The sequence below is a fragment of the Magallana gigas genome, chromosome 2 (genome assembly GCF_963853765.1).
Source record: "Magallana gigas chromosome 2, xbMagGiga1.1, whole genome shotgun sequence".
Taxonomy (NCBI): domain Eukaryota; kingdom Metazoa; phylum Mollusca; class Bivalvia; order Ostreida; family Ostreidae; genus Magallana; species Magallana gigas.
Window position 1 is genome coordinate 35,728,499 of NC_088854.1, and position 26,426 is coordinate 35,754,924.

The 26,426-nt window shown below is 35.1% G+C and overlaps 2 protein-coding genes across 11 annotated transcripts in view; one reads left to right on the forward strand and one right to left on the reverse strand.

Annotated features, from left to right (window-relative positions):
• The window catches only part of LOC105320480 (BUD13 homolog), a 79,341-nt gene that overhangs the window by 11,098 nt on the left and 41,817 nt on the right, over positions 1-26,426 (reverse strand). For both annotated transcript variants that reach the window (XM_034447648.2, XM_034447649.2), the window contains 2 exons: positions 24,371-24,951; positions 1,534-1,679 (listed from right to left, as the gene is read on the reverse strand). In XM_034447648.2, the coding sequence (XP_034303539.2) occupies positions 1,534-1,679; positions 24,371-24,951 (727 nt within the window). The remainder of the gene's footprint in view (positions 1-1,533; positions 1,680-24,370; positions 24,952-26,426) is intronic.
• Positions 4,208-10,927, forward strand: LOC105339906 (uncharacterized). Of its 9 annotated transcripts, none has more exons than XR_010711054.1 (3): positions 4,208-4,439; positions 4,598-10,140; positions 10,313-10,448. XR_010711054.1 is itself a non-coding variant. In XM_066076344.1 (2 exons), exons 1-2 carry the CDS (start codon positions 5,483-5,485, stop codon positions 10,495-10,497), a joined length of 3,840 nt encoding a protein of 1,279 aa, XP_065932416.1. In that variant the 5' UTR covers positions 4,446-5,482; the 3' UTR covers positions 10,498-10,927. The 9 variants fall into 9 exon arrangements, 3 of the variants coding, with proteins under 3 accessions (XP_065932416.1, XP_065932417.1, XP_065932419.1); XR_010711053.1 differs by having other exon boundaries at positions 4,612-10,140; XR_010711055.1 differs by lacking the exon at positions 4,208-4,439 and having other exon boundaries at positions 4,446-8,599; positions 8,982-9,137; positions 10,313-10,437.

Here is a 26,426-nt window from a genome sequence, read left to right on the forward strand (position 1 = left end):
TTCAAGAAGTTAAAAATATAAAATTGTTAAAGCACGGCGCACGGAGACGAATGAAGACCAATTGCAATAGGTCACCTGAGTCACTACGCCGTACAGGCTGGCCCCTAAAGCGATCTTTTCCAGATATCCCAAGAACGGTACATAACTTGTAAACACTTATTGAACCAGATGTGTCTGAAATAACAAGAGCTTTCTTGAACACCAAGAAAAAGGAGTGATCCCTTAAATTAGGGATCGAGAGGGCTCTATGGTATTTTAATAATAACTTTTCACTGTGAATATTTTGTGATGCGTTATAATAGCAAATAATGTTCATCGTAACATTGTTTATCTATACATGATAAGTGTTTGCTCATCTGTAATGTAATTAAGGGGTTTATGGGGACCAGAAGTCCAAAATTTTGATCATCAATATCTCAAAATGAAGAAAATTTTTGATATTAAGCAATATTGAACAAAAGATGCTCAAAATAATGTGCCTAATGATATGCAACCATAATTTGATTGTTATTCGGTCCCTAAAAGGAGTTATAGGGTTGGCCCCTTAAGCGATCTTTTCCAGATATCTTGTGAACGATACATGATTAGTAAACACTTAATGAACCAAATGTGTTTGAAATGAGCTTTTATTTAACACCAAGAAAAAAAGGTGCTGGCCCTTTAAATTAGGGATTGAGAAGGCTCTACAGTCTTTTAGTGATAATTTTTAACTGTGAAATATTTTGTGATACGTTATAGTAGCAATTATGTTCAACGTAACATTGTTTATCTATACATGATAAGTGTTTGCTCCTCTGTTATGTAATTAAGGACTTTTAGGGGCCAGAAGTTCAAAATTTTGATCATCAATATCTCAAAATTGAGAATAATTTTGAAAAGCATCATTGAACAAAAGATGCTGTAAATGTTGTCAGTGCTAAAAAATATGCAACCACATTTTGTTTGTTAACCGTTTCCTAAAAGAAGTTATAGGGCAGCACTTTAAATGATCTTCTGCCAAAATCTAAAGAATGGTAACAAATTTGTTATTACTTATTACACAAAATGTATTTGATTCAAAAGAACTTTAATAATTATGAAGAAAAAGGGCTGGTCCTTCAAATTAGGTATCAATGGTTTCCCCATAAGACTGATATATACTTTTAATGTCAAACATTTTTTTTCCTTCTTTCTTCTTCTTCCACCTCTTAGTTTTTATCACATTTAATAGAAACCCAAGACAGGAACACATACAACATTTGTTGTTCTGTTTTTATTTACAGTTACTTAGCCTTTCCATTTCTGGCTTCAGTCTCTTATTTGATATTTATCAACATATTTTCACAAAACTTTATATTCTATTCTAACTTATATTCTATTGTTCTTGATTATCAAATCTATTTCATGAACATAACAAATATTTGTATATGTATTGCTTGTATTACTTCGTTAATAATAAAAAAAAAAATTGGGCCAGGCACGAATTTTGCACAGGTATGGGCACCTGCTGCACCAACGTGGGATATTCAGTCTACATACATCCTATGTCCTTACCCTTTTCCCCATTCATCATATCTGGCATCTAATTTTTCTGTCTGTTTAATTTCCTCCTGTGTAGGTTCAGCACCCTTTTTTTTTTGCTGTCTTCCACTCTTCCTATATTGGGTTACAGCATTTTCTCCTAGAAGTTTAGAATTTATCTACAATATAATGAATAAAGCAGTCAATTAAATATAGTTATTAAAGATGACACAGCTCACAGAGACAATGCATCACCATTATAAGACCACTTTTATCATATTATATAAACATAGGTAATCACAGATTACAAAGCTCACCGAGACGAGACATCACCCTTATGAGACTTCACCTTATGAGACCACCTTTATCATATTAAATGAAAATCATACTTTATGATCTTCGATATTCATGGATCCGATTCTGTTATGTTACAATATCATATATCATCTGTTAAAAAATTGTATGATAATCATATGTTCATATGTTAATCAATACAATAATATAAAATTTAATATTGCATCCTATCATATTTACAACATTTATGATACATATATCATATAATACAATAAAATACCATAATAAACAATGATGAGATATGATATTGTAAGGTATGATATGACATTGTATTGTGTTATAAGTTATTGTATTTGATCAAATAATACAATATCATAATATATAAAACAATATAGTATTATATTACAATATCATATTACATAATACATCATAACATTGAAACATATGATATTAGATTGTATAATATAGTATGATATTGTATGATACTGTATCATTTTTGATACATAATATGATATTGTATGATATGATACAATATAATTTGATACAACATTGTATCATATCAAATGATACAATATTATGTGATAATTAAAAGTAAAATATTATATAATACAATATTATATTATACATTGTATCATATGATACAATTATATATTTTATAATATCATACAATACAATTTCATATGATGTGATAATATATCATATAATAAACCAATATCATATTATACAATATCGTATGATACGATATTACATATTGTTTTCCCTTGGACTGAAATGTCACATTTTCATTGGTTTAAACATAGCACGTGATTGCCTCATATATCTCTATATTTGTTTTGTGAGAAATAATATTAGGCAATATGGCCGTCATTGGTCGACGCTTCGCTTACTCATTTCGACATTTCATAGTATTTAATACATAAACCGCATGTCGTAAGTTCTTAAAGTATTTGGAGTAGTTGCCCTTTGAAATTCTTTAAAATTAGAGTAGTTGCCCTTAGAATATTGACGTCACATTGTTTTGTCTGGAGCAGAACAAAATGGCAGCATCGAAATTTTCTCAAATCTCTGCAGAGGAAAGGGAGAAAACATTTAAAATTGAATAGCAACAAAACATTGTAAGTAAACATGGGTGAAGCAAGGATTTTTAAAGAGTATTTAGGTGAGATTGAAAATTTTGAAGAGTTTAAATGAGTTAAATTGGACGAGATGTTAGGCATCTTGTACATGGCTTTGCGTAGATCATCGCTATTCGTGAATAAATATGTCGCTTGATAGTCCTCGGGAAAACAAAACACTTATTAGGTAAGTTACTGACTCACTACGGAAATATATTGGGTTGATCAATCTCATAGACGGCTCGGCTTCGCCTCGCCATCTATGAGATTGATCAACCCAATATATTTCCGTAGTGAGTCAGTAACTAACCTAATAAGTAATAATATTACAGTATCATATTATACAATTTCATGTGATATAATTCTATATTACAGAAACTAATATCATATAATTTCATTATACAATATAATATGATACAATATTATAAAATATACAATATTGTATCATAGGATACAATATTATATTTGCAATATCTTATTCATGTAATAGTATCATGTGATAAAATAATAAATCAATAATACAATACAATATTATACAATATTGTATCATAATTTACAATACTATACATAACGATATCATGATACAATATCATAACATAAAATATCAAAAAAATTGATACAATATCATATCGTATCATATAACTTTTTATTATATTACATATGATATTATATTGTATCATATTAAACAATAATGTTTCATATTATACAATACTATATCATAGGAATCATGTTATATCATTTATCAACAAACACATCTATCTTTCGAGCTGGTTTGAGTGAGGTAGGAAATTTCATTAGCATCCTTGATAATGGAGATCAGGCTCTGCATCTGAAGCAACCTCTGCGTTTCATTTATAATATAGTTAAATCAACTATGCAAGCTATCATCAACAAACACATCTATCTTTCGAGCTGGTTTGAGTGAGGTAGGAAATTTCATTAGCATCCTTGATAATGGAGATCAGGCTCTGCATCTGAAGCAACCTCTGCGTTTCATTTATAATATAGTTAAATCAACTATGCAAGCTATCATCTATAAAGCATGTGACCTGTTCCAAAAAAACTAAACCTCATCCAGCATCCGAAACCTATGGCTCAGATTCAGCATTCAAGCCTGTCAGGTGCATCAGTATACATAAGACGCATCTCCATGCAAGTTTGGTGAAGTTCAGACCAGTAATAACTAAGATATAATCATCAGAGGGCACTAGCAATTAAAACCTTAACCTGCTCCAGCATCCGCAACCTATGGCTCAGATTCAACATCCATGCCTGTCAGATGCATCTGTGTCATAAGTGTAACGTACTTGATATGATTGTAAATATATATGTTTGAATTTCCCGCTTTTCTTTTTACTCTCTAAACCTGTCACTGGAGTGACGTGTACACGGCTAATTTTAAATACCGCACTCCAGTCCGTGCAGTCCAGCAGAGTGGACGTGTGTCTATTTAGAAGCACGTGGTAGTCACCAAGATTGGGAAATTCTCCCTACTTTGTTCATTTCCGAATGTTTGTCACCATTTTCAAGGTATTTGTTTGTTTTTTAATGTTATGTATGTTTAATTGGTTTGTTTGCTATGTTAGAAAGCTTAGTTTTAAAAGCACGTGTTCGAATGGAAAATTGTCATTTTAGAACTGAACACTAACGATAAATTGTTTCAAGTATATTCCATTCTATTTTAAAAGAAATTGTGTTAAAGGGGATGACGGTTTATACCAGCTGAATTGTGACTACAAAGTCGGAGACGAGTACGGAGCGCCAGACCCGCCATTTTCCATCCATATCGGGGACACGTGGCGTCGATGTACGTGTATGGTGTATGGTGACCGGGAGCGGTCTACGCTGGAGACGTTGGTATATGTGTGTTGTGTTGTGGTGTCCTAACGTACCGGAGCAACGGTTGTGTCATCTGTCCGTGTGTCTGTGTGTCCGTGTGTTGGTCTATGTGATGTCCGGGGTTTGGGTGAAAAGTCACCGGAAATATACCGAGGAACCAGGAAAGGAAATGTGACGAAATTTATTGAAATTTCACTTTCATTGTTTTGAATATTTGGTTCTCGTATAATTGTAGTGATATTTTTGTGAAATTGATTTGAAAGTTGATAAACGAATTTAGAGAAATTATTTGAAAATCTAAATATATGTGAATCAATTTAAGTGTTTAAATTTTGGAAAGAATATTTTGTTTTGAAGTCAATTTAAAGATTTGTTGTTGAAATTAGAGTCGACTCTCTCTTTTAGAATCTGGTTTAATATTTCTTTCATTTATTTTTTTTCTTGTATGTATTTTTTTTCTTATTAAATATTTGTTTGTTTATTTTGGTGTTTTGGTTGTTTCTGATACAGACATCTGGCAATTCCAAAGAACTCGTCTGATCATTATATCAGTTCAGGATATATGATTCATGACATTTTGGTGGCAGCGGTGGGATTGCTTTGATTGCTGTGTTAGTTACAACCTTTACAAAGTGGGCAGAATTCACCCATCCCTTGTGAGTATTTTCTCTTCATTTCTCTAGTCCTGCTCTAATTTCAGCCTTACTATCTCTGTTTCAGTTAGGTGTTGAATCATGTCGGAGTTACCGTCGTGGGTTAATGATCAGATTAAGAAGGGGGCATCATTGTCTGATTGTTTAGAAATGTTGAAGTTGTTGAGTGAGAAGGACAGGGAAGAGAGAAAGATTGAACGGGAAGAGAGACAGGCTGAGCGTGAGATGAAGAAAGCTGCGTTGGATCATGAGTTTAAGGTTAAGGAGTTAGCATTGAAAGAGGAAGAGTTAAAGGTAGCTAGAGCTAATGGAGGGAAATTAAATGGTAGTTCATCTGTCCAGAATTCTCATGTTAAGCTTCCTAAGTTGGAAGAAGGTCAAGATATTGATGTGTTTTTGAGATCATTTGAGAAACTTGCAGCGTTGCATAAATGGGATAAGTCTGAATGGGCTATTCATTTGGTACCACTATTGACAGGTAAGGCATTGGAAGCTTACTCTCGTCTAAGCGATGGTGAAAGTGGTAAGTATGATAAGATTAAGGAGGCAATACTCAAACGATATGAGTTAACTTCAGAAGCTTATAGAGAAAAGTTTCGACAGGCAAGGCAACAATCTGATGAATCATTCAAGGATTATCAGGTACGTACAGAAAAGTATTTATCGCACTGGTGTGAAAGAGAAGATATTCATGGGCAATATAACAGTCTGTACGATTTGGTGTTGAGAGAGCAATTGCTTAAGTTTTGTGATAAAGATTTGCAGGTATGGGTTCATGAACATCGACCAAAGAATGTTAAGGAAGTGATCGATTTGGTTGAGGCCTATCAAACAGCTCACAAAAGGTTGACGTTCGGAGGGAACCGCAAAAATGGAACAGATCGAAATTCTCAAGGTAATTTCAATGTAAATCAGGGGCAATTTAAAGCTGAACAAGGAAAAGGCCCGCAGGTCAAAGACAGAGCCTGTTACTATTGTAAGAGGCCTGGGCATATCCAGAGAGACTGTTCTCTTTACAACCGAGGACAGTATAGAAAACCCGAGGACAAGAAGTTTGGTAAGCTTGGGTTGTGTTTGTCAGAACACGAAAATAAGCAACATACAGAGGGGGGAAAACCTGACTTGTATACAAGTGCAGCGTTGGTCAAACTCCCTGGGGTAAGTACAGGGGATACAAAAGATGTAGATGATAATTCAGTACCAGGTTTGGATATTTCTAGGGGAAGTGTAGGAGGTAAAGAGGCAACAGTTTTGAGAGATACTGGTTGTTCAACTGTATTCGTCCACAGTCGTCTAGTCGAGAAGGAGCAAATGACTGGGAGAGGAAGGAAGATAATTCTTGCTGATGGGTCCGAGAAACAATGCCAAGAAGCGTGTGTAGAGATAGATACGCCATTTATAAAAGGTAAATTGTTTGCTCTTATCTTAGATTCTCCATTTGCTGACGTCATACTTGGAAACGTAATAGACAAGATCGAGAAAATGGAAGTTGAGAAACCAGCTGACTGTTTGGCAGTTCAGACAAGAGCACAGACTCGATTGGAAGCAGAGGAAACGAAGCCTAGACCAAAGAAGACAGATGATGGTGAGCTAAAATTTGACATTTGTGATACAGAGACATTGATCAAATTGCAGGAAACTGATCCTAGCCTGACACGTGTGAGGGAAATGACATTTGAAAAGCCAGACGAAGGTCAGTCATACTACACTCTCAAGGACAAGATTCTCTACAGGGTATTTCCTCGTGAGGTAGGAAATGACATATTTCAGATTGTCCTTCCCCATAAATACAGGTCGTTGGCACTTGAAATGGCACATGACATTCCTATGTCGGGTCATATGGGAGTAAAGAAGACCAGAAACAGGATTTTACAGCATTTCTTTTGGCCTGGAATTTTTTCAGACACATCAAAATACTGCAGATCCTGTCCAGAGTGTCAAAAAGGTACGGCGAAAGGAAGAGTGAAAAAGGTACCACTTGTAAGTATACCTACTATCGACGAACCATTTCAGCGAATTGCACTAGATTTTGTAGGTCCTTTGCCATTGACAGAATCCAAGAACAGATTTGTTTTGGTATGTGTAGATTATGCTACAAAGTATCCAATTGCAGTAGCTCTAAAAAACCAAGAGGCGGAGACAGTAGCAGAGGCCTTGATGGGAATATTTGCTGACGTGGGTTTTCCAAATGAAATCCTCACAGATCAAGGCAGTAACTTTATGTCCGAGTTGATACAAGAACTGTGTAGATTACTGAAGGTGAGTAAATTGGTAAGTTCTCCGTATCACCCTCAAACAAATGGCCTGGTGGAAAAGTTTAATGGCACTTTAAAGAAAATGTTGAAGGCATATGCGGTCAAAGAACCCTCAAAGTGGGACAAACATCTTCCTTATGTTCTATTTGCTTATAGGGAGGTTCCAAACGAAACCACTGGATTTTCTCCTTTTGAAATGCTTTTTGCAAGGCAGGTACGAGGTCCTTTAGCAGTCCTGAAAGATCACTGGGAAGAACCAGAGAATTGTCAGTCATCTGTTCTGAGTTACCTACTCGAAACAAGGGAGCGATTGAAGGAGTGCACAGAGCTCGCAAAAGAGAAGGAAAAAGTCGAAAAGCACAAGCAGAAAGTGTATTACGACAGGAAAGCTAGAACAAGACAATACGAGGTAGGTGACAAAGTTTTAGTATTGCTACCATCTAATACATCAAAATTACTTGCACAGTGGAAAGGTCCATTCGAGATAACAGAGAAAGTCGGTAATGTTGACTACAGAGTTAAGGTGAAAAGGAACAAAGAGACAGTATTTCATGTCAACATGCTGAAAAAATGGTATGATCGTGAGGACAAATGTGAACAAGACTTGTCGAAAGAACATTTATCAGCTATTGACATACTGGGAGGTGTGTATGAGAGTATGGACTACGATTCTGAATTTAACGACAGAGCATCACCTTCGTTAGAACTTCAAAAAGGGGCTGAAGATGTAATTTTTTCCAATACACTGTCGAATACTCAGGTTTGTCAGTTAAGAGGTTTGTTGAATGAGTTTTCTGATGTTTTTAGCGATATACCCAACAGAACAGATGTAGTTCAGCATTCAGTAAAACTTAAGTCAGACGATCCCGTCCATAAGAAGCCGTATCCTGTGCCCTACGCACTGAGGGAACGCATGCAGAAAGAGATAGATAATATGACCGAGGTTGGTATTATTGAACCCTCAACAAGCCCTTATGCGTCACCAGTGGTTTTGGTAAGAAAAGATGACTCTTCTATCAGATTCTGTTGTGATTATAGAGCGTTAAATAGTATCACTGTATTTGATCCAAGACCAATGCCGCGCATGGATGACCTTTTGAACGAGGTGAGTAGAGCAAAGTTTATCAGCAAAATTGATCTTACAAAAGGCTACTGGCAGATCCCGCTAGATGAGGACGCAAAGCAGAAGAGCGCATTTGTGACCCCCATGGGCCACTATCAATTCACGGTAATGCCGTTCGGTATGGTAAATGCACCTGCAACTTTTGTCAGATTGATGCACAAAGTTCTCGATGGTTTGCATTCATTTGTTCAATGTTTTATAGATGATATTGGAATCTACAGTGAGACTTGGGACGATCATCTCCAGCATTTGAGAGTAGTTTTCCAGCGATTGAGGGATGCAAAGTTGTCTGCAAAGCCATCTAAGTGTTGTTTTGGGTTTGATCAACTAGAATTTCTGGGACATGTGGTCGGAAAAGGTATTGTCTCTCCTAAGCAAAGTAAAGTTCAGGCAATTCAGAAATTCCCTGTTCCTACTACAAAAAAGCATGTTCGATCATTTTTAGGGACCATAGGCTTTTACCGGAAATTCATTCCACATTTTTCAGAACTAGCTTCACCTTTGTTTGATCTTACTAGAAAGAAAGGTTGTTCTAAGATAGTTTGGCTTCCAGTGCATCAGAAGGCTTTTGATTCATTAAAGAATGCTATAGCTAGTAACCCAGTGTTGCGTAGTCCAGATTTTAGTAAGTTGTTCTATCTGCGCACTGATGCATCAGATTGTGGAGTTGGGGCGGTATTAGAACAGAATTTTGAAGATGGTAGACATCCAATTCTTTATCTCAGTAAGAAATTGTCAGATACTGAAAAGAGATACGCAGTGATTGAAAAAGAATGTTTTGCAATTATCTGGAGTATTAAGTCGCTCAGAGTTTTTCTTGAAGGTCGATCATTTGTGGTTGAGTCTGATCATGCTCCACTGCAGTGGCTAGATAGAATAAAGATGACAAATCAGAGGTTACTTCGTTGGAGTTTGACACTTCAAGAGTTCAATTTTGAGGTTGTTCATGTAAAGGGGAAAGATAATGTTGTTGCAGATTATTTGTCGAGAATAGATTCATCCTCTTGAAATTGTGTAAATATTTAGAGATGGTTTGTTATTTTGTGTTGTATGTTTGACATTTAGTGTTATCAAGTTCGTTAGAGTTTTGGTCGGACTAATGGCATTAGTCTTCTAAATGGGGACGTTTGTAACGTACTTGATATGATTGTAAATATATATGTTTGAATTTCCCGCTTTTCTTTTTACTCTCTAAACCTGTCACTGGAGTGACGTGTACACGGCTAATTTTAAATACCGCACTCCAGTCCGTGCAGTCCAGCAGAGTGGACGTGTGTCTATTTAGAAGCACGTGGTAGTCACCAAGATTGGGAAATTCTCCCTACTTTGTTCATTTCCGAATGTTTGTCACCATTTTCAAGGTATTTGTTTGTTTTTTAATGTTATGTATGTTTAATTGGTTTGTTTGCTATGTTAGAAAGCTTAGTTTTAAAAGCACGTGTTCGAATGGAAAATTGTCATTTTAGAACTGAACACTAACGATAAATTGTTTCAAGTATATTCCATTCTATTTTAAAAGAAATTGTGTTAAAGGGGATGACGGTTTATACCAGCTGAATTGTGACTACAAAGTCGGAGACGAGTACGGAGCGCCAGACCCGCCATTTTCCATCCATATCGGGGACACGTGGCGTCGATGTACGTGTATGGTGTATGGTGACCGGGAGCGGTCTACGCTGGAGACGTTGGTATATGTGTGTTGTGTTGTGGTGTCCTAACGTACCGGAGCAACGGTTGTGTCATCTGTCCGTGTGTCTGTGTGTCCGTGTGTTGGTCTATGTGATGTCCGGGGTTTGGGTGAAAAGTCACCGGAAATATACCGAGGAACCAGGAAAGGAAATGTGACGAAATTTATTGAAATTTCACTTTCATTGTTTTGAATATTTGGTTCTCGTATAATTGTAGTGATATTTTTGTGAAATTGATTTGAAAGTTGATAAACGAATTTAGAGAAATTATTTGAAAATCTAAATATATGTGAATCAATTTAAGTGTTTAAATTTTGGAAAGAATATTTTGTTTTGAAGTCAATTTAAAGATTTGTTGTTGAAATTAGAGTCGACTCTCTCTTTTAGAATCTGGTTTAATATTTCTTTCATTTATTTTTTTTCTTGTATGTATTTTTTTTCTTATTAAATATTTGTTTGTTTATTTTGGTGTTTTGGTTGTTTCTGATACAGACATCTGGCAATTCCAAAGAACTCGTCTGATCATTATATCAGTTCAGGATATATGATTCATGACAATAAGACACACCATCCATTCAAGTTTGGTGAAGTTAGGACCTGTAATAACTAAGATATATTTTTTAGCATCCTTGATAATCGAGATAAAGCTCTGCATCTGTAGCTTCCTCTGTGATTCATTCATATTACAGTTTAATCAACTATGCAAGTTTGAAATAGTACTATTATCTATTAAACATGTGACCTGTTCCAAAAAACATAACCATATCCAGCATCTGAAACCTATGGCTCAGACTCAGCATTCAAGCCTGTCAGGTGCATCAGTATCATAAGACGCACCATCAATGGAAGTTTGGTGAAGTTAGGACAAGTAATAACTAAGATATAATCATCAGAGGGCACCTGTTTCAAATACTTTAACAAGCTCTAAAAACCTTAACCTCCTCCAGCATCCGCAACCTATGGCTCAGATTAAGCATTCAAGCCTGTCAGGTGCATCAGTATCATAAGACGCACCATCCATGGTAGTCTGGTGAAGTTAGGACAAGCAGTAACTAAGATATAATCATCAGAGGGCACCTGCAACAAAAACTTTAACCAGCTCTAAAAACCTTAACCTCCTTCAGCATCTGTAACCTATAGCTCAGATTCAGCACCCAAGCCTGCCTGGTGCATCAGTATCATAAGACATCCATGCAAGTTTGGTGAAGTACGGACCAGCAGTAACTTAGATATTGCTATCAAAGGGCACCTGCAACAAAAACCTTAACCTGCTCCAACAACCTTTACTTCCTCCAGCATCCGAAACCTATAGCTCAGATTCAGCACTTCAGCCTGTCTGGTGCATCAGTATCATAAGACACACCATCCATGCAAGTTTGGTGAAATACGCACCTGCAGTAACTTAGATATTGCTATCAAAGGGCACCTGCAACAAAAACTTTAACCAGGTCCAACAACCTTAACCTCCTCCAGCATCTGAAATTTAGGACTAAGATTCAGCATCCAAGTCTTTCAAGTCCATAAGTAGGTCCAGATGCATCATCCATGCAAGTTTGGTGAAGATAGGACAAGTAATAGCTTAGAAACAGGACCTGCAACAAAAACTTTAACCAGGTCCGGACGCCGACGCCGACACCGATGCCGACGCCGAGGGTATAGCATAAGCCCCCCCTGACTTCGTCTCAGTGAGCTAAAAATCATATATACAGTCAAACTTCGAGTTTTTCGAGTTTCAGATTTTAAAATAATTTCATTACATGTTAAATCGTTAATGGATCAAACTAGCGTTTTATCTTTGCAAAAAGGTCAAAATATAAATAAGAGAAAGAAATTGCATTATTTTTCTTTATGACAATTTTAATTATTTTAAAAAGTTTAAATTTGCATTTGATGTCATGGTTCATTCCGATAAAAAAATATAGAGGAAAAAGTAATTAATGTGCAATCTGCACTTTCACCAAATACACCGTAGCACCAAATGAAGCATACAGACCCCAACATTTTGTTTTGAATTTTGGTTAAGCAATGTGTGTAGATTTTTTTAAAAATACTTAAGAAAAAAACTTAAAGACTTTTGATAGCAGGATCCAACGTCCTTAAAGGGAGGCACGTCTGATTTGGGTTATTTTGTGGAAAAACTACAACGGCAAAACTCTACCCTAAGGCTTAATTTTTTAACCATATGTACTTTACGCCAACTCTATTTTATTTACAAAGTTTCAAAAATAAACCCTTTGGCTCATTTTCGGGGCCATCTCAAAATACTGGTACATTTTCTATAGGAATATACAGTGGGGCCTCAGATATCCGGACGCCAAATAACCAAACACGTCATTTTACAGATGATTTTATTTGGGAACAGATTTTTTATATTTTGTCTCATTTATCCGGAATTCCACGTTCCGGATCCAGACGGTCTGTTTTTACCACAAAACACTGTTTAACTATCAATCTTGCTTCATTTAACAGGACGATAAAATTTGATGATACCCCGTTCAATACTACTGAAAGATTATGCCTGTCAATTGATTTTCACACCTTTTTTACTTGCTAGACCCTCATGAGTAGCTTGTATAAACACTGACTTCCAAAATCACTTTCAAAATTACAGACAGTGCTGGCCAGACAGGATTACGTAGTCACGCCTCACAGCACGTGCCTTAACATCTTAACCTGTCACCTGTCAAGTGCCATCGCTTTTTTAAACATCCCCACATTGAAGAAAAATGTGCTTATTAAATCAAGACAAGAGGCCCATGGGGCCCCATTGCTCACCTGAGAAACAATGAAAAAGGGTATGGCCCTTAATTTTCACAACTTTGAATCTCCTTTGCCTAAGGATGATTTGTGCCAAGTTTGGTTGAAATTGACCCAGTAGTTCTTGAGAAGATGTTGAAAATGTGAAAAGTTTACGGACAGACAGACGAAAGACAAAATGTGATCAGAAAAGCTCACTTGAGCTTTCAGCTCAGGTGAGCTAAAACCTGTACGAAAACTATTTCCGTTGGAAACAAAAGACCTTAATACTTCTTCCATGAGCTTAACCTTATACCTAGAAATATGGCTCTTAGTCACCGCACACTCTTCACCCAAAGGCACTCTGTGGGTGAAGTATAAGCCAGATTGGGCCAAGGGGAGAAAGAAAATGCTCTGGACAAGCAATCTCAGACAGACAGACAGACAGATGGATGGCAGACTGACTGACTGATCACAAAAGGGTGCCTGCAGAGCGGGGTCATAATGAATATATACATATTCAATTTAATGAAACAGTTATACAGTTGCAGTGAGTGGGATAGCTCTTTCATAACTATTCAAAAAGTTTCTGTAATTGGTTTGATAAACAAGAGGCCCATTGGCCATATTGCTCACCTGGGAAACAACAGGTATGATAACTAGATCTTGTTATGAGTAACGAGTAGGTCTTCCATCCGATTTTGTTTAATATGATACGAATAAATATCGATACTCTCTTCCAAATCTGAGATCCTGGTGAAACTAGGTTTTTTGTCTCGAGACCGAAAACGGACGAACATAGGTGATTAATGAGAATAAAAGCTGGTTTTTTTTTTTATACAATTGCCTAAAGTACATCACTGTTTATCATGCTAGATGAAACACCAAAGACAATCGGGTAAACTTGATAAAACATGAATTGTTTGAACTCTTCCGAAGAGTACTGCAAGTGACGGTTGACAAAATGAAAAGTTCGTGTCTCAGTCATTTACAGTGACTAAAATCTCGTGGGTATCAAATTCGTAAAAAGGATAGGTACCTAAGATATTTGATATAACTCACCGGAAGTAGATTATGTTTGCTTATTTAACATTGTATAGTTAACAAATAAAATCGTGTACTGATATATTCATTCCATGTAAAATATATAAAACAAGCATTCTGAGAGTATTGCATAAGCAAAACAAGTCCCCTACCGGCTTGTATTATTCTATGAAAGCTTCGAAGTATACATCTATTTCAAAACTATTATAAACGAGATGTTATGCTTTAATCAGAGATAAAAGAACAGAGGAAATTCAAACTACATTGTTGATATAGAAATTAAACAAGTGAAAAGCTGTCAATGTGACAGCAAACCGGGTTTTCTTTTATGTAAACTGTATCCATAATCCATGTCAACCCTTAATGTATATGCAACATTTTGCCAAAAAATGACTAAGTTCAAAAGCTAGTATTTTTTCGATAAACTATCGGAAATCAAAATCCTAGCAATATGCACACCTCTGATATATGTACAATTGATCTGCAAAAGAACAACTACCTATCTTGAGAACTGTAGGAGGAGTTATCCGTACAATGAGGGTACCCTATATGCAACATTTTGCCAAAAAATGACTAAGTTCAAAAGCTGGTATTTTTTCGATAAATTATCGGAAATCAAAATCCTAGCAATATGCACACCTCTGATATATGTACAATTGATCTGCAAAAGAACAACTTCCTATCTTGAGAACTGTAGGAGGAGTTATCCGTACAATGAGGGTACCCTATATGCAATATTTTGCCAAAAAATGACTAAGTTCAAAAGCTGGTATTTTTTCGATAAATTATCGGAAATCAAAATCCTAGCAATATGCACACCTCTGATATATGTACAATTGATCTGCAAAAGAACAACTTCCTATCTTGAGAACTGTAGGAGGAGTTATCCGTACAATGAGGGTACCCTATATGCAATATTTTGCCAAAAAATGACTAAGTTCAAAAGCTGGTATTTTTTCGATTAATAATCAGAAATCAAAATCCTAGCAATATGCACACCTCTGATATATGTACAATTGATCTGCAAAAGAACAACTTCCTATCTTGAGAACTGTAGGAGGAGTTATCCGTACAATGAGGGTACCCTATATGCAACATTTTGCCAAAAAATGAGTAAGTTCAAAAGCTGGTATTTTTTCGATAAATTATCAGAAATCAAACTCCTAGCAATATGCACACCTCTGATATATGTACAATTGATCTGCAAAAGAACAATTTCCTATCTTGAGAACTGTAGGAGGAGTTATCCGTACAATGAGGGTACCCTATATGCAATATTTTGCCAAAAAATGACTAAGTTCAAAAGCTGGTATTTTTTCGATAAATTATCAGAAATCAAAATCCTAGCAATATGCACACCTCTGATATATGTACAATTGATCTGCAAAAGAACAACTTCCTATCTTGAAAACTGTAGGAGGAGTTATCCGTACAATGAGGGTACCCTTTTGGCAGCCGCCCGCCCGCCCGCCCATCCGCCCGCCCGCCCGCCATTTTCACCATTTTAATAACCGGATTTTTCCGTTGGAAAACCCGGTTAATAAAAAATAAAATGGGTAAAATAATACTCTTTATTTTATCTCCTCTGATTTCGCCAAGTCCATTTAGTATTTGCTGGTAGAAATTTGTGAATACAATGCACATGCAGAATGCAGTGCAGATGCAGTCTGCACATACAATGCAGATGCACATACAATGCAGAATATCATTTCTTACTGTCTTCTGTACCCCGAATCAACAGACTAACCAGATGACGAACCCGATTGTAATTATACCAAAAAAACCTGTGGATAAAATTTACAACACAATGCTTGACACTTTTTTACAGAACTTATTTGTTTGTTAGAAACAATAAAAGGAATGGTACATGTAATGCACGATATTATTAATGACTACATACTTTCCTAGTTTATTCAATACATACAGTATCCGATAACGACCCCGAACATCAAATAAGTCGAATATAAAAAATTAATTTTCTCGAAAATATGCCAACCAGACGCTACATAAGTGTAAACTTGATCTGTAGTTTGACATTTTGAAGCTGTTCAGCAAATTTCATATTATTCCTGAAACGCCTAAAGAAAAAAAGTGTGGAAAACTGAAGTGGGACAGACAGACTGACAGACGCAGAGGAAAGCTATAGTCCAAATAGGACAAATAAGGAAAAATATATAATTTTAAGTGTTCTGTTGACGACCGGAAGTGACGACAAATCAAACATCAAAGTAATGAGCCAGTACTGAAAGACGGGGTCTTGAAAGTTTGAATTTGTAATTGGATTTCCTCAAATATACTTCCAAAATTTATGAGTTTGAATGAGTTGTTACAATCTATGTTAATTGGCTTTTTTGCAATTGACTGATACTTTGCCTAAATTTTACTCAATCCAGGCCTTCATAATTGTAAAAAATTGACACAACAGTATATTATGTAAAATAAGACCCCAAGGAAAAATTTTAAAAATAAATACTAACCGGGAAAATCAAACAACTATATCAAAGTAGATAATTTTATTCATTAGATTTATTCAATTTTGTGATCCAAGGGAAAATTCACAAGGCAGACGGTATCCGTAATAAAAGTTTTATGAAAACCCCGAAAACTCTAAAACTGCTGAATTAACAAACAAAGTGAACATTTGTATACCAATAACAAACACAGGCACCTGACGTTAGAAATATTTTTTTTACAATAAGATTCCAAGACCTTTGACAATAAAAAGATTTGTCACGGTCGCCATTTTGATTTTTAAGACCGACTTATCTGACACGATTTTCTTCATTTGCGATTCATGCAAAATTAATAGGTAAAAATAAATTACTACTTTTTTGTGTTAACTCGTTTATCACCTACACAAATTACGATACAACTGTTCCTTTCATTAAAAATCATACTCCAAAAATCAGAGACATAAATAACAGAGATTGTCAACTTCGCCATTAGCATGTAAATGTAACGGGACCAACCTTACTTTGAGAACTTTAAGTGCAACAGCAATCTTGTATACGTCATTAAAAAATCTGGGGGAATCAGCCGTTGCAAATGCCCACGACCTTCTCATACCTCTAATAAAAAGTAATAAACGTACGAGTTAACTGGGCATTTAAACGGTGGACAGTATTGTCTAAATGAAAATGTCCAAATAGGCGTAACTGTGCTTAAATTTTATAGTATTTACATATACTTTAACGCAGGGGAGTCGACAAAGCGTATGGGGGAGTCGATTCCACCATTTGTATATAGTAATCAATTTTTTCCGCTTCGGAAACAGGAGGAATTTAGGCAACACCTTTTGTAGGTATTTAAGACAAGTTTTTCCAAAAAAAAATGAGTGGCGTTGGAATCACTGAAATTGAAAGTGGGGGGGGGGGGGGGGGGCTAGACTTGTACAAGGGGACTCGTTATTCGTCACTGGTCATACTTTGTGTTGGTCATTGGTCCGAGTGGTCTATGTGTCTTCTGGTACAACTACTATGCTTTTTCTTTCACAATAAAACACGCATTTGTAATGTGATTTTCCCGCAGATACTATTAGAAGTGAAATACAAGCCTAGTTAATCGTTGACTTTTCATTAGGCGCACACTGTACGTTTGACTTAGCTTGTATTCTGCATTTTGAGCACAATTACATGCTTTTGTCCAGCGTATGTCCCTGTTGTGTTAACAAGACTCTCAAGGATTCAGAGATGGAACGTTTTATCTTGCCATTTAATCGTTTCTTGCATGCACAACAAACATCACAATCTGTTTACAATATGAGATCGTGCAATCTTAAAGAGAATAACATACATTTCATATTTTATAAAAGTAGTAAAAACGCATATCAAATAATTTCAAGTTATTATTAGCAAATTTTTAATAATTAAGAAAAGAAAAATACATTTTAACAATGTATATTATTAAGTATAAAAATAAAATTACATTTTAACAATGTAAACAAAAAGATAAACAAAAAAACTCAAAACGCGTACGATTCGAACACCCGCTTTTACAGTGACATTTGTTAAAGAACTCCTCGCTTACCACTACTCCACCGATTCGCTTGATTAGAGGATATAATATAGCTGATTGTATTGTTATCAGTATTACGCAAACAACTGGACTGGCCATTTTAAGACCAATCTTAAAAATTAAAAGAAAAAAACTTACTTTTTACCATAGAGTGGGTTTTCGTATCATTTTTTGAAAAATCGAAAAAGATAGACGTTAATATGTGTTATCAATATTCATTCTTTAAAAAATGGTACGATGACCCACTCTATTAAAAAATATAATTTGAACATCCGATTTCTATATCATTTTGTAGCCAAATTAGCATATAACTATTTTGTTGTCTTAATAACAATTAAATGTGAAGTTACTTTTTGTGGGTTATGGCAGCACTGAATGAATATGATTACATATGTTTAATAAATGTAACAAAAGTAAAATTTTTAAGAAAAAAAAAGTTAGCTTTTTTAATGGACCTATGGGGTTTTTTGCCTCGGCTTATTCCCCCCAGATTCTTTGAACCTGATAGTGAACATGAACATGAACCTGTAAATATTTTAAGCATGTTATATTTATGAAATACCGTATAACGGGTATTTTTAATGTGCTGCTAATTTTTACTAATTTTTATGAGTTATATAAATCCGTAAAAATTAAACGCGTAAATTTTCACAGAAGTTAAAAACACCGCACGTAAATTTCTACATCGTACGTATGAGAGTAATGTTCATGACCTTCAGCTCAGTTCCTGACGGCTGTACATTTACATGTACATGTAGGTATATTTGGGCGTTTTTGGTCAGGTGGTGATAAAAGTTCAGATCTTTCAGTCAGTCTTGAGTATTTCTTAAAACTACATATAAATCCACGTTAGTAGCTAGATGCCTATTTTGGTTGGGAGAGAAAGAAAGAGAGAGAGAAAAAAAATTTGAAATGGAGTTGTCTTTCTTTTTTTCCCCGGTAAATCGAACTGAGACGAGCACATGGTGTACACCAATGATGATACCCAGATAAATAGGAATAAGTAAAGTGTATATCACATATGAAATATAGGTAAATGTATAAAGTAGGGATGTCAACGAGTACCCGGTTAACCGGGTACTCGATCGAATGTCAGAGTATCAGTGAATACTAAAATCGGTACTCAGTTACTCGGATGTATATTTTTTTTAATATTTCTAAGTTTATTTAATAATGCATTTAAACATCGGTTTTAAAACTTAAAAGCGTCCATTGCACTTGTACATACAGTTATTAGGATTTCCTACGCCTCTAAATATGCTAAATGACCGTTATCGCCTGTGGCAGTGTTTATATAGTAATTGTCGTGACCAAATGTTACCTTAGGCTGTCTTCGACCCTTATATTTTGGCTTACTTTAATGATTTGTTTTCACTGAACATTGTCGTTTATATAGTCTATTATATAAATTAGATAGCACACAGTAGAGAAATTGAACAGATCTAAACTTAAAAGGTCTGGAAATATTTTTAAAAAAACTGAAGATTCAAAAAACGTAAAATATCAGCTGTGTGGGTAAACTACATGTAGCTTATTCTATACGGGGGGAATGACAAACATGTTAAATCACATTTGTCTTAAACATAAGGAGGAATTTCTACAAAAGTGACCAAGTTTTTACAGTTATCAATGTACTTGTTCATATTTATTTACACTCTTACCGAGTACCCGGGTACTCGATAAGAAAAACGTCCGAGTATCCGAGTACTAAAAATTGACCAATTTGACATCCCTAGCTATTAAATATAAGGAATCGTTAACAGAAAAACGATTTTCTGATTAATAAGATTTGTATATGTATGTGTCAACTGTAACAAAGTCACAGTGAAATTTCCCCATTCAACCACAGATGATTTTAATTTTTACGGACATGTCCAATTCGTAAAAAAATAATGCGTAAAAATTCAAAACACTAATTTTATGACAAATTCGTAAAAATTACAGCAGTAAAAATTACCCGTTATATGGTATTTACAAAAACTCTTTATTTAGTTTTTTAATTACTTTTTTAAAAACTTATTGACTTTTCACAAAGTAATCGTTATGCAATTACTTTACTCATGTAATGGAAGAAGCAAATCTAAAACCGGCAACCGCCACGGGGAGGGGGCATAATTTAATTTTTAATTTTGTTTGTAATAATTATATAGACCATTATACTCCCTATGACATAAAATGTTAAGATTATTGATTAACTGAAAATTCACTGCAAACAGTTCTACCCCAAATTGCACATAAAGTGCTGCTCATGTCACGATGTGTATTATCATATGGGTAGGGATCTCATCCTTCAGTTATGAAAATTATAATTTTTAAATGTATTACCGGAGTTTGCATGTAGCCTTCATTTTTAATTAAACTGGTACAAAACAGTGTTATTTAGGGGCAAACACATGGTGCGGGTATTACTGTCTAATGACAGCATCTAGTTTTTATTTTGAGTTCTGTTTACCCTAAAATCAAATTACTGTGAATGTCTCCTGCAGTCATTTTGTTTTTATTTTAGAACTGTTGACAACAGTTAGTGTGTAAACAGTACTTGGTATTTAGTCTATTTGTCTTAATTCTAGTCAAACAATCAGTGAAAAAAATATGATGAACTGAAACTCTGTATCCCTGGTTATTGTATAATTTTGGTTTAAGGAATTGCGTGGCCTTAAAGGTCTTCTTCTGAGGTTTCCACCAGTTTGATATATATTCGCTGTGCCGTCTTGAGGTCAAAATTCAATGTAATGTCGTCACATTTCTATTGCTTTGTAAATATATTTGTACCATATCCGTATTTCACCTCTAAAATTAGTGAAACGTAATCAAAAGTTATTCGCAAAATATAGCAAAATGAACATATTTAAATTGATTTCTTTTATCATTAACTGTAATTCTCCGGACACTTTGAAATGGGATGTTCAAGTTTTTTAATCTCCGAGATTATGCCTGCGCTTGTTTATCTACCGTCGTAAACAAAATATTTAATTAACTTTCAATATTACTTTGAATAAATATCTTATGGACCCGGTTTAAAGCTGCTTGGTCCGATTTTTTTGTAATTACAGTATCAATTTTTTTTTCATACAAATCATTTATCTTAGAAAGTTAAGGACTTTCTCCTATTTACACCAGCAGAATCAGTCTCCTTTGAAAGTTAGAAATATTCAAAGTAAATAAAAATAATTTCTCTTTGGGCAAACGAAAAAACAAACCAAAATGCATCACGGGAATGTTTAGAAAAGGAAACCGCTTGGTTTCGTCCCCCGAATGATTGGGGTTATTCAACCCGCATGCTATGCATCCATTGTAAAGAAAGCAGACTTTAGAAATATTAGCGAACAAAACGTACACATGTCTATTTGTAATTTGTCTGATCATTTCGACCTTTATTAAAAGCGATGTCAAATTCGTAATACAACTATACCCGTCTCGTCGTCAGGGGTGAAATTTAATATTAGGCGAAATAACAAGGTACCTTTTAATGTCGTTTGTTTTGTTAGCAAATTTTGTACGTATTTTTCTTCATTGAAATTTGGCATAATTGACGGATAAAACTACTGCAATGTCTATTATTATACATATACAAAGCATAGCCATCGTTTAAAAGTGTGCATAAAATTTGATATAAAATCGGACCAAGCAGCTTTAACGATAGAATGCGTTCCGTGTATTGTCTCTATAGCAAAGAAAATACCAAAGACCTTTCTTTGCTTGTCAATATTTTGTGCAAGTCTAGCCCCCTCCCCCCCCCACTTTCAATTTGATTCTGACGCCACTCATTTTTTTGGGGAAAAACTTGTTTTAAATACCTACAAAAGGTGTTACCTAAATTCCTCCTGTTTCCAAAGCGGAAAAAATCGCCTACTACAAATGGTCGAATCGACTCCCCCATACTCTTTGTCGACTCCCCTGCGTTAGGGGTTGTATACGATGACTGAGGTAAATTAGTAAATAAAATATTTTTAGAGAGGGGGCGCTAACTTTTTTCTTGCAAATTTATACATACCAAAGACCTTTTTTTGCTTGTCAATATTTTGTACATGTCTAGCCCCCTCCCCCCCCCCCCCCCCCACTTTCAATTTGATTCTGACGCCACTCATTTTTTTGGGGAAAAACTTGTTTTAAGGAGGCCGACTTTAGTTTCCATTGCGCATGTTTTTGCGCATTCTAATATAATACAGTTGATTTATACTTCTTATGAATTTTTTTCGATATCATTTATAATTTGAACACAATAAACAAAATACAGATAAAAATATTTAGATTTCTAAAGGAAATTCTTATTTTTAACACGATTTTTACGTTGTGCGGTAGGGGAGCATTGCCATTGCGCTTTTATGACGTTATGATAAAATGAAGCTTTGTAGGAGTACATTATAAGAAATAACATAAAAGAAAAAGTAAAAATTGTACGCTGTTGAAATTTTATATACAGAATGATGCTATCCTCGAGGATATTTTACTCTTTTTGGAATGAATCCATTATACCAATCATCATTCGTGATGATCCAAATACATAGCAAAATTTGGCGCATTTTAATATTTTGAGATGGCCCCCACTAAAAACCAGACGGTAGAATTTTGTGTTTTTTACATATAAGGTAGCACATGATATTACTAATCATATATAACAATTTGAGAAAAAAAGCTATTGTAGTAGTTTTTTAAACTGCTTTGATGTGCGGAAAATGACAGTTTCCTATATATTCCTATAGTAAATGTACCTCTATTTTGAGATGGTCCCTAAAAAGAACCAGACGGTCGATTTTTATGAACCTTCGCAAATAAACTAGAGTTGGTTTAAATTACATATGGTTAAAAAATAAAGAGTTATGCTATTGTAGTTTTTCCGCAAAAAAACCCAAATCGGCCTCCTTAAATACCTACAAAAGGTGTTACCTAAATTCCTCCTGTTTCCGAAGCGGAAAAAATCGCCTACTACAAATGGTCGAATCGACTCCCCCATACTCTTTGTCGACTCCCCTGCGTTGGGGGTTGTATACGATGACTGAGGTAAATTAGTAAATAAAATATTTTTAGAAAGTAATCAACATATTTGTATTCAAACTCTTAAAATGAGTACGTGATTGTCATTTCAAATTTGCCAGTTTAAAGTATATGTAAATACTATAAAATTTAAGCACAGTTACGCCTTTTTGGACATTTTCATTTGGACAATACTGTCCACCGTTTAAATGCCCAGTTAACTCGTACGTTTATTACTTCTTATAAGAGGTATGAGATGGTCAAGGGCATTTGCACCGGCTTATTCCCCCAGATTCTTTACTCTATATATTCCAATGCAAAAAATTCAACCCCCCCCCCCCCCCATTGTGGCCACCCTACCCCGGGGGTCATAATTTTCGCAACTTTGAATCTACATTACCTGAGAAGGCTTCCACACAAGTTTCAGCTCTCCTGGCTGATTAGTTTCTGAGAAGAAGGTTTTTAAAGATTTACCCAAAAAACTCTATATATTCCTATGTAAAAATTCGACCCCCAGCCCCATTGTAGTACCAACCTACCATCGAGGGTCATAATTCTCACAATTTTAAATTTACACTACCAGAAGATGCTATCACACAAGTTTCAGCTATCCTGGCTGATTAGTTTCTAAGAAGATTTTTAAAGATTTGCCCTATATATTCCTATGTAAAATCTCAACCCCCGAAAGTGGCCTCACCCTACCCCTGGGGGTCATGATCTTCACAACTTTGAATCTACATTACCCGAGGATGCTTCCACACAAATTTCAGCTTTCCTGGCCGAATGGTTCTTCATCAGAGGATTTTTGAAATTTCTTTAAAATATTTCAATAATCCTAATTATCTCCCTTTGAAAAAGGGCGTGGTCCTTAATTTTCACAACTTTGAATACCCTTTGCAAGGATGTTTTGTGCCAACTTTGGTTGAAATTGACCCGGTAGTTCTTGAGAGGATGTCGAAAATAAGAAAAGTTTATGGACAGACAGATAGACATATGACAGACAAAATGCGATTAGAAAAGCTAAGGTGAGCTAAAAAGTTATCCCACTTACAGTCATTGGATAAGTGTATAATAGTATTTTATAAATAAAGAGACACTAGACTCCTTATTCTGTTTTAGGTAATGTAATAACAACCTGTTTAAATGTTTCATCCTCCTTTTTTCTTATAATATCTGCTTCCCTTTTCAAATCTTTTGCTGAAGAAAGACCGGCCATTTTGCCTGACAAGGTTTTTTGTATGTTTTTATTTCTCCCTTTGTTAGACATTTTGTCATTTGCTTTTGCTCTATATCTTTGATTCTTGTTTGATTCCTCTTTAATGGAAACATTTCCTTGAGGCAAATCATCAGAAAGGTTTCTTGGTCTCCTTTGGGGTGATACATCAGAATCAGAATCATTTCTTTCTTTCCCTTGGGGTGATGCATCAGAATCACTTCTTCCTTTTCTTGGAGGTGATGCATCAGGATCAGAATCACTTCTTTCCTTCCTTGGGGGCGATGCATCGGAATCAAAATCATTTCTTCCTCTCCTTGGGGGTGATGCATCAGATTCAAAATCATTTCTTCCTTTCCTTGGGGGTGATGCATCAGAATCTGAATCATTTCTTCCTTTTTTGGGGGATGATGCATCAGAATCAGAATCATTTCTTTCTTTTCCTGGGGGTGCATCAGAATCTGAATCATTTCTTTTTTTTCTTTGGGGTGATGCGCAAGAATCTGAATCATAACCAACAATGTATTAAAACAATTTCTGACTAGAACTGTTTAAATGTCATGATCAAAATTTATTTTTATTTATCATTTACTATTCATTTGAACAACTGAAACTGTTAACACTTGAAAGCCCTTCCCCAAAGGATGTTTTGTGCCAAGTTTGCAAATTTAAATGTACTTCAAAATAAACAAGGGCACCGCAAAGCAGAGCATCCCCTTGTGACATGAAAATATTGTGTGGGGATATGCATTATTTGGAATAAATGTAATTGAAGAGACCAGACATATAACTTGTTAAAAACCACTTTGATTTAAAATATTTTGTTTATTTATATCCCCATGTATTCTCTGGGGTGTATCCATGAGGGATAGATGCATTTACGTGGTTGTGCAATTCCTCCAACTACTAGCGAAAACGCAACACAAACGTGGTAAACTTTTCTAATAATTAGTTTTATAAATTCTCTTAATCTAGTGACATACATTACGCATCAAGACAATTAGTGTTAACAAATGTATGTTTAGACATATTGAAATTGAAACATAGCAAATTCGTGCCTTGTGTTTGTAGTCTATTTCATAGAATCTAGGTACTTGAAGTCAAATATAAAATCTAAACGTTTATTGATTTTTAACTTGATCTTCATTAATTGGTGGATAAAATATGTTCTAAAAATAAATGTAACAATGCAAAAAATAGTTTTTTTCTGCTGTTGCAACAATTAACATGCATAGTAGAGATCCCACTAATGGTTTATTTTCAATCCGCACCTGACCTAGTAACAGCATCAATTGTGAGACAGACTACATGTATACTATTTTATACAAAATGTTCCTTGAAAATGGCTCGATATACTAAGTTTTTATGCAAAAAGACACCAATTTTTGTTTTTTAAACCTAGTATTGCACACAACAACCATCAAACATGGCTTTGATTTTATTAAGCAACCCAATGTTTATATTTTCATCCACTCTACACGTGGTTGAACATGAACGATAACTCAGTTCTGAATATCATCGTTTAATTTAAATAACCGCTACATGGTGAAATAAAACATACATTTTAAATGATTTTCATGTTTTAACATAAATCAAAGTTGGATATGATATGAAAAACGATCAGTTCTTACGTATTTTGAGAATATTATCCGAACACTTTAACTTCCACTCAAAATTTCACAGGAACTGAACAAATCTCGGTGAAGTCTCGTGAACTTTCATCCGAGCACCTCTGGATTTATCATATACTTGGCAACGATAAAGAAAATATTCCGGACACATTCGCAGGGGTGAAAGGACAAATATTGCACAGCCTTCCAATTATACAATGGTAACATTCTCAGCAGTTATCTCTCTTTGCCCATTCACTCTTATGCATAGTTAACTCTTTTCCCCCTGATGCCACCATTTGACGCATTTGTCATTTCCCTATAAGGTTTTCTTAGCCTCCCCCTGAAACTTTTTTGACTGTTTAAAT